We start from the raw sequence: 15,321 nt of genomic DNA on the forward strand, positions 1-15,321 counted from the left end.
GAATAGGTGATGTTTCACAGAGTGCCGGAATAACTCAGCGGGCCAGGTGGCATCTCTGGGGAGAAGGAATATGTGACGTTTTGGGTTGAGACCCTTCTTTAGTCTGAGGTGAGGTGAGAAAATTGTCTCAACGCCAGCAGGTGAGGCATCATCTGTGTTGACGGAAGCAGGATGTTACTTTGGTGGAAGACCCTTCACATAACCTGGGCAACTTCAAGATGCCACAGTGTGGAACTGGTGGAATTAGCAATCACAGGCACTGTGATTGTAGACGTTGCAAGTCCCAGAATATTCACCTGGCCTGAGGATAGTTGGCATTTAATAATAATAATAATAATACATTTAATTTATATAGCGCTTTTCTCGAAACTCAAAGACGCTTTACAGAGTAAATAAAACATAAAAATAAATAAATAAACAAAAGATTTATCCAGACGGAGAAGCGGCGAACAAACAGCGCCAGCGTCCTCTCACGTCAGGGTCCGGCGTAAATGCTTTGTGTGTGGAGTTGAGGCTGTGAACGATGGTGAAGAGGTCTTCTAATCAGAGGACTGGAGCAGACTTGGCAGTCTTGTGATGGGATGGTGATCTGGGTAATCGACGGATTGTGTTGGTCCCATTCGTGGGTGGAGAGGTGGGATTGAAGGGAAGTTTTACTTTAGTGGAATACCAGTGTCTGGTGCAGGTGCAACATAGATGTCACAGATAGACACAAACAGATAGATAGACACAGATAGACACAAAGTGCTGGAGTAACTCAACGGGTCAGGCATCATCTCTGGACAAAAAAGGAGTGACATTTCGGGTCGGGACCAGTCTGAAGAAGTGTTTCAACCAAAATGTCACCTATCCTTTTTCTCCAGAGATGCTGCTTGACCCGCTGAGTTACTCCAGATTCCTAACATTTGTACAAGCAACATTCTCCAGGAGTACTGACAAATGTTAGCCTCTGCTACCACTGTTTGTAAAATTAATTACTTCATTTTTTGGCACGCACAGTGAAAAACTTTGCAGTAAGTCAAGATGCCTGTGATTGGAAAGCTGTTAAAAAGGACGCAAAGTGTTGAAGTAACTCAGCGGGTCAGGCAGCATCTCTGGAGAACATGGATAGGTGATGTCTCAGAGTGCTGGAGTAACTCAGCGGGTCAGGCAGCATCTCTGGAGAACATGGATAGGTGATGTTTCAGATTGGAACCCTTCTTCAGTCTGGACTGAAGAGGGGTTCCAACCTGAAATGTCTCCAGATATGTTGCCTGACCCACAGTTACTCCAGCACTTTGTGACCTTTTTTGTAAACCAGCATCTGCAGTTCCTTGTTTGTACATTTGTAAAGTTATTAACTGGGCTGCTCAACATTTGTGGAATGATATAGAAAATGAACGTTGATGTTATTGGAAGAATATGAGCCTGGGCTTTGGGTGGAGGCATAAATCCTGGGTATTTTGGTGCAGGATTGCTCATGTATGTAGCATCAGAGACACAGCAAAACCTACGATCAACTGCGATTTTGGAGAGTTTTTAAAATCAAATTGATAAGCTGGAACATTAAGGAAAATGCCGAGCAGGAGGTTTTAATCAAAATTCGTGGTCCAAGTAGTGATGAATGCATGAAGAGCGAGGACTGGAGCAGGCCAGGATTGGAGGTATTATGGTGAATCATCTCAGACAGGATGGGTGAGGGGAGGCATTTGGATGGCGGACAAGATGGTGGCCTGGAAGACTGTCAGAATGATCCCATTCAAAGTTGGAGAGTAGTACTGAAGGGAAGATTTTAACAATGGTTCGGTTCAGTTCAGTTTTGTTTTATTGGCACGTGTACCAACCAAGGTACAGTGAAAAGCTGTTGCGTGTTAACCGGTCAGTGGAAAGACAATACATGATTACAATCGAGCCGTTCATAATGTACAGATAAGGGAATAACATTTAGTGCAAGGTAAAGCCAGTAAAGTCCGATCAAAGATAGTCCGTGGGTCACCAATGAGATAGATAGTAGGTCAGGACTGCTCTCTAGTTGTTGGTAGGATGATTCATTTGCCTAATAACAGCTGGGAAGAAACTGTCCCTGAATCTGGAGGTGTGTGTTTTCACCTGATGTGAGTGGGGTGTAGAGGGAGTGGCCGGGGTGCGACTGGTTCTTGGTAATGCTGGTGGCCTTGCCGAGAAAGCGTGAGGTATAAATGGAGTCAATAGAAGGGAGGTTGCTTTGTGTAGGAAGGAATTGCAGATGCTGGTTTAAACCGAAGATAGACACACAATGCTGGAGTAACTCAGCGGGACCGGCAGCATCTCTGGAGAGAAGGAATGGGTGACGTTCTGAAGAAGGGTCTCGACCCTCTCCAGGTTGCTTTGTTGGTCTGGGCAGTAATTTCTTGCTGTGATGTTTCCTAATAAAATGATTTTCTACTGGGCGAAATGGATGTGACTGGGTCTCTTTTGTGTAAATGTCACAGCTTGGATTCTGTAGTGATTGGGAAGGTGGTTCTCAATCCCCCAAGCCCCCCCCCCGAAGTAGCTGAGGGCAGATTGGCAGTTGATTCACATTGTTCCCTTTCAATTCTGATCCATTGCGCTGAATTGAACAACATCTGTTCTTTTCAAAGTCAAAGTAACGTGGGTTCTGTAAATTGGAGATAACAGCAGAAAATGTTTGATAAAGGATAGAGAATGTGTTGTGTGTTAACAAATGCACACCCTTAGAGGTGTGTGTATCATGTTGATAAATTTAAAAAGCAACACAAAGTGCTGGAGTATCTCTGTGGTTCAGGCAGCATCACTGGAGAACATGGATTGATAATGTTTTGGGCAGAAGAATGGCCTTGAACTGAAACGTTACCCATCCATGTTCTCCAGAGATGCCGCCTGACCCACTGAGCTACTCCAGCAGTTTGTGTCTTTTTTTGTCAACCAGCATCTGCAGTTCCTTGTATCCACATGTAGCTTGTTTGTGTTCAGGGCACGGGTGTGGGCGGAGGCAGAGAAAATTGAGTGGCTCTCCTGCAAGCTCTACTGGCTGAGAAAGATGAAGATGTTAGTCAGACCAGGGAAGAACTAATGAAACTAAAGCTCATGAATGAGCAACTACTCAAAGAACAGTGCCTAGTGATGCCTATGAATAATAGTGTAAGAAAATAACTGCAGATGCTGGTACAAATTGAAGGTATTTATTTCACACAATGCTGGAGTAACTGAGCAGGTTAGGCAGCATCTCAGGAGAGAAGGAATGGGTGACGTTTCGGGTCGAGACCCTTCTCCAGCATTTTGTGAAATAAATACCTTCTATGACTTCATAAAGAGGTAATTTTATAAATCCAAGCACAAAACATGTGTATGTTATGCTTAGATACAGTGCAGAAACAGTGTCAGCCCATCAAGTCCACTCCGACCAGCAATCCCCACACATTAGGACTATCCTACATAATAGGGACAATTTACAATCTTACCGAAGCCAAATAACCTGTAAATCTGTACGTCGTTGGAGTGTGGGAGGAAACCGGAGCACCCGGGAAAAATTCACGCGGTCTCAGGGAGAACGTACAAACTCCATACAGAGGGCACCCATAGTGAGGATCGGACCTGGGTCTCTGGTGCTGTAAGGCAGCAACTCTACCGCTGTGCCCATGGCTCTTACTGCACTGCAGGGAATGGCTGTCTTCTCCATTTCAAGAAGGACTCTCTTGGTTTTTAATGAATAAACAATGGTGTCATTGGTGACACTTGAAACCGCTGATGCTAGAAACTTGAGCAAATAACAGTGCTGGAGGAATTCAGAGGGTATCCAGTACTTTGTTTATTGCTCATGATATAATTGTACGGTGAAGTTAGGTTCAAAAGTTAAGAAAGTATAATACTGTCATGGCAGCTTCTGATTGTTCACAAATAAATTACGACATGCCATACTGGGAAGATCTATAACTTGTGCTGCAACTGAAGTCCGCATGTTGATTCAGTCACTCGTTCATCTGCTTTGCCAAGCACATTAAGCCTCATGAATGTCGCAGCTCAGCTATCGTTTCGCTGAACATCTTCGCTCAGTCTGCCTACGCCCACGTGATCTTCTGGTTGCCTTAACTCCCCCTCCCTTTCTGTCCTGAGCCTCCTCCACCGTCAGAGTGAGGCCCAACAGAAATTGGAGGAACAGCACCTCATATTTCACTTGAGCAGCATACAATCCAACGGTATGAATATTGATTTCTCTAACTTCAAGTAATTTTTGCTTTCCCTCTCTCTCCGTCCCTCCCCCACCCTAGTTCTCCGACTGGTGCACCGTCCTCCTGATTAATTTTACTGATTGTACGCCTCGTTGTCACCTTTCCCCTCAGCCAACAATCAACCATTCTACATTTCGTTGACCATTGTCTGCTTTGATCTGTCATTTTCACACCTTACCCTGTAAGGGGTTAAACATTCGACATTTCGCCATATGGGTTTTATTGCAGGGGTGTAAAAAAGGTGTAAAAGCTCCAGCTCGATTATGTTGCCAGGACATCCTGTTGCTCAGCATGGAGGCACGGTTTATGGTTGACCATCCTTTGATATGGGCAACTGGCTTTAAGGCTTTGATGCTTAAGGGGAACATTTGGTCATATCGACTGTTCTTTGCTCCTGGGAATACCGAGGACATGTAGGTCACACAGGACACGGAGGACATAGGGGTCCTGAAGGGCACATAAAGATTTATAGGACATTGTAAAACTTGCCATATAAGGTAGCAACAGGAAATGTACTGGCAAATGTATTTTGGGTATAAATATGTGTAATTGTTAGCATTCGGGGAGAGAGACTACACTAGCTTCCTGAGTGTTTCTAAACGCTCCGGTTTCTAGACTCTCTCCCACCCGGGTGAGTAGAATAAAGAAGTTATACGAATTCGGTTGTCTGACTATTCTGTTCATAGGGCACGAACTACAACATTTGGCGTAGTCGGCAGGATTCGAACCTGCGCGGGGAAACCCCAATGTATTTCCATCCCTTCCATATCTCTGACTCTCAGTCTGAAGAAGGGTCTGGACCCAAAACATCACCCATTCCTTCCCTCCCGAGATGCTGCCTGTCCCACTGAGTTACTCCAGCATTTTGTGTCTAAAGCCTCATGAATAGACTTCAGTAGATACTTGGGAGCTGAAGAAAGCAACATGGACTCGTATAAAATTGAAAATGTTTCAACATATGTCTTTTGGTGCACCTAAAAATTACCTGCTTTGATTGCACCAGTGACCAATGAATACAGTCTCAAATTGTTGTAAAACTGTAGATTTTGGGCATTATGTTCCTGACCCTCATTGATTGAAATGAAACATTTATCAACAAATGTGATTTTCTACTAAATGCAGAGATGGTCCTTTGTCAATTTAACGTGACTTGAAGCAGATTATTACAGTTTATTTCCTCATTGAATTTCTAATGTTTCTGATACCAAATTTATTAGTTTCTCAGCTCCCGTCGTCGTCGTCCCCCCCCCCCCACCTCTATCTTTCAGTCTGAAGAAGGGTCTACATCTAAAACGTCATCTATTCCTATTCTCCAGAGATGCTGCCTGACCCGCTGAGTTACTCCAGCATTTTGTACCTATCTTTGGTATAAACCAGCATCTGCAGTTCCTTCCAACGTGTAATTAGTGATTATTAATTAATACAAAAAGTGAATGAGCTTTAGGGAAATGTACATGTTTCTTTTGCAATTTGTAGGAAATACTTAAACCATTATTGTTGTAAAAGACAAAGCCAATGTATTCTAGCAAAGTGTTGTGTTAAAGATGTTTACAATCTCTCACTGTCATTAGAGCAATGAAGCTGGAGCCAGAGGAGATGTATTTCACACCAACATGGGAGCACCAATGCTGCAGCAACACATAGGTGAGTAAGCCGTGGGTGTAGTAGGAAGGGGCAGGTAGTAGGGTTCGTGAACGATTATAAAAGGGAAGGTGGAAAACAATAAAGAGAAACAATAAATAGAGGAATAAAACATTGCTAGAGTCATCAGACACAATCATTTGTTAACAACACAGCTGCTTTAGGCTTTAGAAATACAGCTTGGAAACAGGCCCTTCAGCCCACTGAGTCCATGCTGATCAGCGATCACCCCTGCATTAGCATTATCCTACACACTAGCGACAATTAACCAACAAACTTGTAGGTCTTTTGAGTGTGGGAGGAAATCGAAGCACCCGGAGGAAACCCACGCGGTCACAGGCCAGACGTACAAACTGTACAGATAGCACTCATTGTCTAGAAACCCAGGTCTCTGGCATTGGAAGGCAGCAACTTTACCGCTGCGCCACTTTAACTGAAGGTGGCCATTGAAAAATTGTTTAGTCGCACGTATAATGATACTCGATTAAACAATATTACATGTAGTCTTAAGTATTTTTAGCTTGCGGTACCTAAAATAAATTTAACATATTAACCCCTTTATTTTTGTTTTAATTCCTACAGGGGCGTGAGGTGAAAATCCTAGTGAGAGTCTTAACTCTAGCCCTAACCGCTTTTCCCCATTGACACGATTGTTTTTATAATATGAGTATTTTTAGGAATGCAACCATTAAGTTCAAGCAGAACTACATGTGTATCCTGAAAACAAGGTGATGTTTCAATGCATGTGATACACAAATATTGCATGTTAAATACAAGGTTTGACACTCAATCTTCAAAGATAATAAATGCTTATATCCTTTTCTCCCTCAGGTCTTATCAATCTATCCTACGCGTACATTCATTTTGAATGTGATATAATGTTTAAAGAACCGATTTGAACTTTTATCAATTGCCTTCAAGAGGGCAATTTTTGATTGATGCATGTTCAATGCTAACGCAATGCTATTAAACTGGTGTAATTCAGGTCTATTATTGCATTGCATCAACATAAATAGCTCTGAATGACCCTGACAAACAAAACATAGATTCTTGCAAGAGTCTTCGCAGTGTTTGCCTTTTGATTTTCTTTTGTTTTTAATTATTTCATACCAATAAAACAACTACTGCTTGTTTCTCAACAAGTAAGATCAGTATATTTCAGGTGATGGTCCTTTTAAAAAAATCAACTGCAAAGTTGGTCCAGAGACAGGAATCAAAATTATTCACTGGAACCTAAGTATTTAGTTCCCAAACTAGTTTTCTCGTTTCTATCCTTTGTAGTTCCCAAAGGCAAATTTATAAAAGTTTGTTGAGAGGCCAATCTCTACGTTCATCAATAATAAGAGTATGGATGCAGACAGCTTTCTGCCTTTTAGGGCTGATGTGTTATTTTTCCACAGCAAGTTTTCACTAAACTCTTTCCTTCTGCAGAGCATCTTAAGGATGCCAATGACAGCACCATTAATGAACTCACCAAGGCTGATGAGGAAATCTCCCAACTCAGAGGAGAGATCGCTGAGCTGAGAGCCAAACACACAGAAGAGCTACAAGCAGTCAAGGAAGAGAGTGACTACTTCAAAACTAAGGTGTTCAACTTAGAATGGTAGCTTTGTTTAGTTAATTAGGTCTATCATAGATAGCTTGCTGGAAATCACAGCCCTGTTCATGCCATTGTCACGAACTGCACATTCTTCTTGACTGGAAACTAAACAGCGGTAGAGTTGCTGACTATGGGTGCTGTCTTTATGGAATTTGAAAGCTGCCCCTGTGACCTCGTGGGTTGTTCCTGGGTGCTCTGGTTTCCTCCCACACTCCAAAGATGGACAGGTTTGTAGGTTAATTGACTTCGGTAAAAATTGTGAATTCTCCCAAGTGCTAGTGTACAGGAATCACTGTTTAGCCTGGACCCGGGAGACGAAGGGTCAGTTTCCATGCTGTATCTCTAAACTAAACAAAAACTAAAGTTACCCCACCTTCAAATCGATGACATTATTTCCACCAGAACTAATTAGTTATATCTACTGCTCAATTTGTTTCATTCCCCGCCCTTCCCCCTGCCCAAGCCATACTTTTACAACCGGCCATGAGCAGCCAAGATCACTCCTCAAGGCAACAACCAATTTACTAACACCCGCAGTGAAGTGATTTACACACCATACACCCGCAGTGAAATGATTTACACACCATACACCCGCAGTGAAGTGATTTACACACCATACACCCGCAGTGAAGTGATTTACACACCATACACCCGCAGTGAAGTGATTTACACACCATACACCCGCAGTGAAGTGATTTACACACCAGATACCCGCAGTGAAGTGATTTACACACCGGATACCCGCAGTGAAGTGATTTACACACCATACACCCGCAGTGAAGTGATTTACACACCGGATACCCGCAGTGAAGTGATTTACACACCGTGCACCCACAGTGAATGATTTACACACCGTGCACCCACAGTGAAGTGATTTACACACAGTGACTACAATAATGTCTGTAATTGCATATTTTAAACTTTTTGTTTAGTTGCACCATAGCATATAAACTCATCTCTCGAAAAATGACGTTGTGAATGTATCTGACATTTTCTCATATGCATACAGATGCACAGTGACCAAACCTGGAAATGAAATGTGACAGTTTTAGACATTCAAAAAGCACAAACAAAATGGTTTGTCATGGTGGTGAAGTCAAGGGATGAAACAATAAATAAAATTATATAACCCAAATAATCCAAGATTTCAAAAGAGTATGAACTTGGTCGAATGCAGCAAATTAATATCTTAAAAGCTGCAAAGATTAATCAATAAGAATCATTGTTAAATATTGATGCTCATTATTGCATCAATAAGTAAAATGCAAGCATTTGTCACTCATCAACAATTTCAGAAATCCGTTCGGAACAGCAGTGTATATTTTTTAGATGTTAAATTGACTTGTGTTTTATTCACTCACTTTCAAAGACTGAGATATCAATACAAACTTGATCAACTTGCCTCTCCGATGTTCTTTGCTTCCAACATTCACAGTTTACCAGACTGTATTGTGACACATCCCAGAACACAACAAAGAACAACACAGATGACTTGCTGGAACAAATCCAACGATTGAGAACCGAGTCCCGCAAACTCAGGGAAGTCATCCACAAACTAGATGAAGAAAACCATCAACTGAAAGAAATTCTCTGGGATCTCAAGCAACAAGACAAATGGTTGTCAAAACAATTCAAAGGAAATAAGGGGAATGCAGAAATCACCAAAAAAGGTACATGTCAAAAATTGAGATGCCAGAACTTCAATTCTATCCTAAATTACATTTTACGTTAAATTAGACAAAAGGCACAAGGAGTATGTTGTATGTTGTGTGTAAAACTGAACCTTTGTATTCAATGGAGGGAAACATGACACTAAATTCATCAATGACAGATAATCAACATGAACACTTTGTACAACAATTTGTTAGTTGTGATCAACGATGATTGATCATCAAAGTTCCCACCTTTTCTCTCTTCATGTATGGGTCTAGACCCACATTCTCTGCGCTCATTTAATGGATTGTCTTTGTATGACATTATATTTTGGATGCTTACTAAACCACACAAAATTTCTACAGTCTTAATAAAGCAATAAATAAAGCAATTTAAATAACCATCTCTTTATAAATACAATATGCACAAAGAATATGAATTTGTTCATTTTTAAATCTCTACTCCTCACATTGGTTTTAAAAGAAAAGAAAGATGAAACCCCCCCCCCCTGCTCTCCCATAAGTAATGCACTTCCTAAGATTATAAGACATAAGAACAGTATTAGGCCATTCAGCCCATCAAGTCTGTACCGATTGACTATTTTCCCCTCTCAACCCCATTCACCTGCCCGTAACCTTTGACACCTTTACTAATTAAGAATCTATCAAACTCCATTTTAAAAATACCCAATGGCCCCCACAGCCATCTATGGCAATGGATTCCACAGATTCATCAACCTCCAGCTTGGAAATTCCTCCTTATATCCATTCTGAAGGTATGTTCTTTTATTCTGAGATTGTGCCCTCTGGTCCTAAATAGTGGTCTAGGGACAGCCACCACTGGAAATATCCTCTCCACATTCACGCTATTTAGTCATTTCATTATTCAGTATCCTGAGAACTTTATCATATGTTTCAATGAGATAACCCCCTCATTCTTCTAAACTCCAGCGAGTACAGGCTTCAGTACATTTAATTATTTTCTTACAACACTGATGACCATTCAGTCTGTGTATTCCACCTCTCAATCCCATTCCCTGGCATATTAGCCTTTGACTACACATGAACAGCTTTTCTCCAAGTCTCCCACCACCTTTTTGCTCCTGGTGGTAAATTAGTCGGCAGCCAACCAGAAGTTCTTTGCAGTTTCACCCCACCAGACATTGTGCAAACTGCATACACACATTTACAGCTGGGCATCTGATGAAACGGCTTTTAACTTTGTTTACAAGGCAGGCGTTAAAGTTCTCAGGATATTTATCCCAACATTATTTACTCCAACATATGAAAACATCCCCAAGCCTCTTCCAAGGCTTGGGCCGGTGCCTAGGTGCTGCTGGTTCTGTCGGAAGAGTACAAGAAACACGGGTGCCATTATGTAGAAACAAGGAACTGCAAATGCTGGTTTACACAAAAGACCACAGTAGGTCAGGCAACATCTCTGGAGAAAAGGAATAGGTGGCGTTCCTTCAGACAGGCCACGAGTTACCCATTCTCACCACCTCCTTCCAGATGCCACGAGTTTGCTACATATCTGAATTCCCCTTTCAATAGTAACAGGAGGAGGGAGGAGGGAGCCGCTGGAAACGACGAACGCGAGGACTGGGCCAGTAGGAGAGGGAAGATTGGCTCCGGTTGCCTACCTCAAAGGTTGGCTGCAGGAGGCAACCACCTGACACAGGGGCAGTGGGGCGAGGAGAGGGATGTCGAGTTGTGGGCTGCTGCAGCCTGGGGCTTACCTGGATTGAAGGTGCTCCAGTGCTTCCAACAAGTGGACTTTGCACTTTTTCTTTGTAAACGGCGCCAAAACATGGCAACCATTCATCTGTAGGTTGAGGAAATCCCCACTGTGCTGTGCATACGTGACGATAAAAAACAATTGAACCATGTTTTTTCTTGCCCAGAAGGAAACTGGTTTCATCACAAAGATATTTTTACAGTTAGCTGTACTTCATCCACAGGCCTGAATCATTGAAGTCTCACACCACCTTGGCCACGCTCTCATTTCACTCCTACCATTGGGGAGAAGGTACAGGAGCCTGAATAACATGACCACCAGGTTCAATTATAGCTTCTGCCCAAAAACCATCTGGCTCTTGAACACCACACAACACTAACCTCAACTATGAACTGTGAACTGTCTTTGGTGCGTGAAGGGCTGAGGGTGCTTTTGCACTAGTATTGGGTTATTAATCTCTTTATTTTTTTAAATCATATATGATCTATGTGTATTGTGTTTACAGCTCTGCTATGTCGCTACAAGAAAGATTTTCATTGTTCCCTTTCTCGGTACATATGGCATTTAAACATTCTTGACTCTTAACAATGAATGATGAGTAATCAGTGCTGACAAAGTCAACATCTCTCAACATTATATTCCAAGTTCCAATTTTTTCATGGCAGTAATAGCTGACAATCCAACCATCTTGGTGATTCCATTGAAAGAGGACCAAACATCAGTTCCAAGGTTCAGCATTGATGTTTGTAAATCTGAAGGATTTTCTACAGAACTCCAAGTTACTTTGTCTACATTTTTCTGACATTCTCCATTGTTCATTTGAATCCACCCTGTGCCTTATTATTGCAAATTGACAATAAGAAAATCATATCCTTCCACTCCCCGTATATCTACATACCTCTTAAATTGTTTCTTCCTCCACAACCACCACCCATTCCAGGCACCCACCACTCCGTGTGTGAAAAAAAAACTTTGCCCCTCTCACCATAAAACTGGTTCTTGACATTTCCATACCTGGGGAAGAAGAATCAGACTGACTACCCTAACTGCATCTCATAATTTTGTACACATCTACCAGATCTCTAACCCAACCTCGAGTGTTCCAGAGAAAGCAATCCATGTTTTACAATTTTATAACACCGCCTCCAGATAGTTCAAGCTCCATTTACACTTGTTATCCTTTTCTATTCTGCTCTACTCATTCTCTTTGTATCCCTAGGCCACTGGACAATATCAGGAACAAAGGCACAAGTGCGTAAGGGAGAAAGTGAGACTGTGTTGCAGAAAATGTCTTCTCTGCCACCCTGTTTACACTCCATCTCCCCATCTTCACCAATCAGGTAGGGGCAGTAAGCACTCTCAGTATGATATCTCAAGTCAAGTCAAGTCAAGTTTATTTGTCACATACACATACACGATGTGCAGTGAAATGAAAGTGGCAATGCCTGCGGATTGTGCACAAAAAAGAATTACAGTTACAGCATATAAATAAAGTTAATAAGTTACTATAGTGTAGACAAAAATTTAGTCTCTGGGGTTATAAAAGTTGACAGTCCTGATGGCCTGTGGGAAGAAACTCCGTCTCATCCTCTCCGTTTTCACAGCGTGACAGCGGAGGCGTTTGCCTGATCGTAGCATCTGGAACAGTTCGTTACTGGGGTGGCAGGGGTCCCTCATGATCTTGCTTGCTCTGGATCTGCACCTCCTGATGTATAGGTCCTGCAGGGGGACGAGTGTAGTTCCCATGGTGCGTTCTGCCGAACGCACTACTCTCTGCAGGGCCATCCTGTCCTGGGCAGAGCTGTTCCCAAACCAGACTGTAATGTTGCCGGACAGGATGCTCTCTACAGCCCCAGAGTAGAAGCAATGAAGGATCCTCAGAGACACTCTGAATTTCCTCAGTTGTCTAAGGTGGTAAAGGCGCTGCTTAGCCTTACCCACCAGTGCGGCAATGTGCGTTGCCCACGTCAGATCCTCTGTGATGCGGACTCCCAAGTATTTAAAACTGCTCACCCTATCCACAGTAGACCCATTTATCATCATATCATCATATCATATATATACAGCCGGAAACAGGCCTTTTTTGGCCCACCAAGTCCGTGCCGCCCAACGATCCCCGTACATTAACACTATCCTACACCCACTAGGGACAATTTTTTTTTTTTTACATTTACCCAGCCAATTAACCTACATACCTGTACGTCTTTGGAGTGTGGGAGGAAACCGAAGATCTCGGAGAAAACCCACGCAGGTCACGGGGAGAACGTACAAACTCCTTACAGTGCAGCACCCGTAGTCAGGATCGAACCTGAGTCTCCGGCACTGCATTCGCTGTAAAGCAGCAACTCTACCGCTGCGCTACCGTGCCGCCCAGTAGCGTGTACGTCCTTGGATGTTTAGCCCTTCTGAAGTCCACAATCAGCTCCTTCGTTTTAGTGACATTCAAGAGGAGGCTATTGTCCCAACACCAGAGTGCCAGATCATCCACCTCCTCCCGGTAGGCCTTCTCATCGTTGTTGGAGATCCGGCCCACCACCACAGTGTCATCAGCAAACTTGATGATGGAGTTTGAGCTGAACCTGGCCACACAGTCATGTGTGTACAGGGAGTACAGTAGGGGGCTAAGGACGCAGCCCTGGGGGGATCCTATGTTCAGGGTGAGGGAGCTAGATGTATGTTCCCCCATCCTGACCACTTGGGGCCTGGCGGTGAGAAAGTCCAGGACCCAGGCACACAGAGGGGTGCTAAGCCCCAGTTCCAGCAGCTTCTCAACCAGTCTGCTGGGGACTATTGTGTTGAAAGCTGAACTAAAGTCAATGAACAGCATCCTCACATAGCCCCCCTGGCTGTCCAGATGAGAGAGAGCGGTGTGTAGAACCTGGGAGACCGCATCATCCGTGGACCTGTTCGGACGGTATGCGAACTGTAGTGGGTCCATGTTGCGAGGAAGGAGGGCACAGATGTTGTTGTTCCCCACTGATTACGCTCATTTATTTGTAGCTGCAGATGGAGTATTGCTGGTGACCCAGTTAGAGGATGGATGTGGAGGCTTTGGAGAGGGTACAGAAGAGATTTAGCAGAATGCTGACTGGATTAGAGGGTATTAGCTAAAAGAAGAGGTTAGACAAATGGGGAGTGTGAAGCAAGGAGCTGCAGATACTGGTTTAAACTGAAGATAGACACAAAAAGCTGGAGTAACTCAGTGGGTCAGACAGCATCTCTGGAGAAAAGGAAAAGGTGACGTTTTGGTTTGAGACCCCTTGGTCGACACAAGGGTCTCGACCCAAAACGTCACGATACCTTTTCTCCAGAGATGCTGTCTGACTCGCTGAGTTATTCCAGCTTTTTGTGTCGAAGACAAATGTGGATTATTTTCTCTTGAACACTGGAGGTTAGGTTAGAGACCTGGTAGATAAGTACTAAATTATGATATGCATAGATATGCATAGATAGGTAGTAGGTCAGTTCTTCTTCCCCAGGTATGGAAATGTCAAGGACCAAGGTGAGAGGGGCAAAGTTTTTTTTTCACGCAGAGGGTTGTAGGTGCCTGAAATGCACTGCCAGGAATGATGGTGGCGGCAGTGGTGGAGGAAGAAATAGTAGTGGCATTTAAGAGGCTTTTAGATAAGCACATGGATATACAGGAATATGAATCACATAAAGACAGAGGAGATTAATTTAACTTGGCATCTTCTTCCACATGGACATTGTGGGCAATTATAGTGCTGTTGCTGGTTTACAAAATGAAAAAAAATGCTGGAATAACTCAGCGGGTCAGGCAGCATCTCTGGAGAACATGGATAGGGGACATTTTGGGTCAGGACCCTTCTTCAGACTGATTAATATCCCGAGAAAGGTCTGGACCCAAAACGTCACCTTTTCCTTTTCTCCAGAGATGCTGTCTGACCCACTGAGTTACTCCAGCTTTTTGTGTCTATCTTCCAGTACCTATTCATGTTCTCCAGAGATACTGCTTCAATTGGTGAGTTTCTCCAGCACTCTGTGCTGTTCTATTTTTTATTCACTGAGAATGTTAATTGCAACAATGCGGTTGATGATTGGCAAGCCCAGAATACTGGCTGTGATATCCAGGTGCTAATAGAGTACAATGATATCATCACATCACCAGGTAGTAGCTGTGGGGAGTCAGCACATCACCTACTGGCACCTACTTTTATGTTCTTCTAAGACAGATTGTTGCGATGGTGTGCTCACATTGCAACATAATGGGTCAAACATGCGGGGAATCAATATGGCCTACAAATTAAAATAAAACACACTATGTTCATTTGTTCTCAATAAATCACAGCTTTGAATATTTCAATATCGAAGACAAAAGTGGCCCAATTAAATCAAACCAGCAAGAGAGTGTAATGACTTTCGATCAGCGACTCAGACCCTGTGAAGGTAAGTTAATGTTGCTCTTCATTACTTCCTCTGACTGTAAAATAAAACAGAACAGAATGCAAAATCTGTTATATC

The 15,321-nt window shown here is 43.0% G+C and overlaps 1 protein-coding gene across 5 annotated transcripts in view; it reads left to right on the plus strand.

Annotated features, from left to right (window-relative positions):
- Nucleotides 1-15,321, plus strand: part of LOC144598652 (uncharacterized) — a 37,525-nt gene that overhangs the window by 5,435 nt on the left and 16,769 nt on the right. For all 5 annotated transcript variants that reach the window (XR_013547886.1, XM_078408863.1, XM_078408862.1 and 2 more), the window contains exons 2-6: nt 5,780-5,852; nt 7,281-7,435; nt 8,885-9,119; nt 12,059-12,179; nt 15,149-15,246. Coding sequence is in view for 4 of the 5 variants with exons in the window: in XM_078408863.1 (XP_078264989.1) it covers nt 5,780-5,852; nt 7,281-7,435; nt 8,885-9,119; nt 12,059-12,179; nt 15,149-15,246 (682 nt within the window). In the remaining variant the exon portion in view is untranslated. The remainder of the gene's footprint in view (nt 1-5,779; nt 5,853-7,280; nt 7,436-8,884; nt 9,120-12,058; nt 12,180-15,148; nt 15,247-15,321) is intronic.

Source organism: Rhinoraja longicauda, chromosome 12 (genome assembly GCF_053455715.1).
Source record: "Rhinoraja longicauda isolate Sanriku21f chromosome 12, sRhiLon1.1, whole genome shotgun sequence".
NCBI classification, from domain to species: Eukaryota; Metazoa; Chordata; class Chondrichthyes; order Rajiformes; family Arhynchobatidae; genus Rhinoraja; species Rhinoraja longicauda.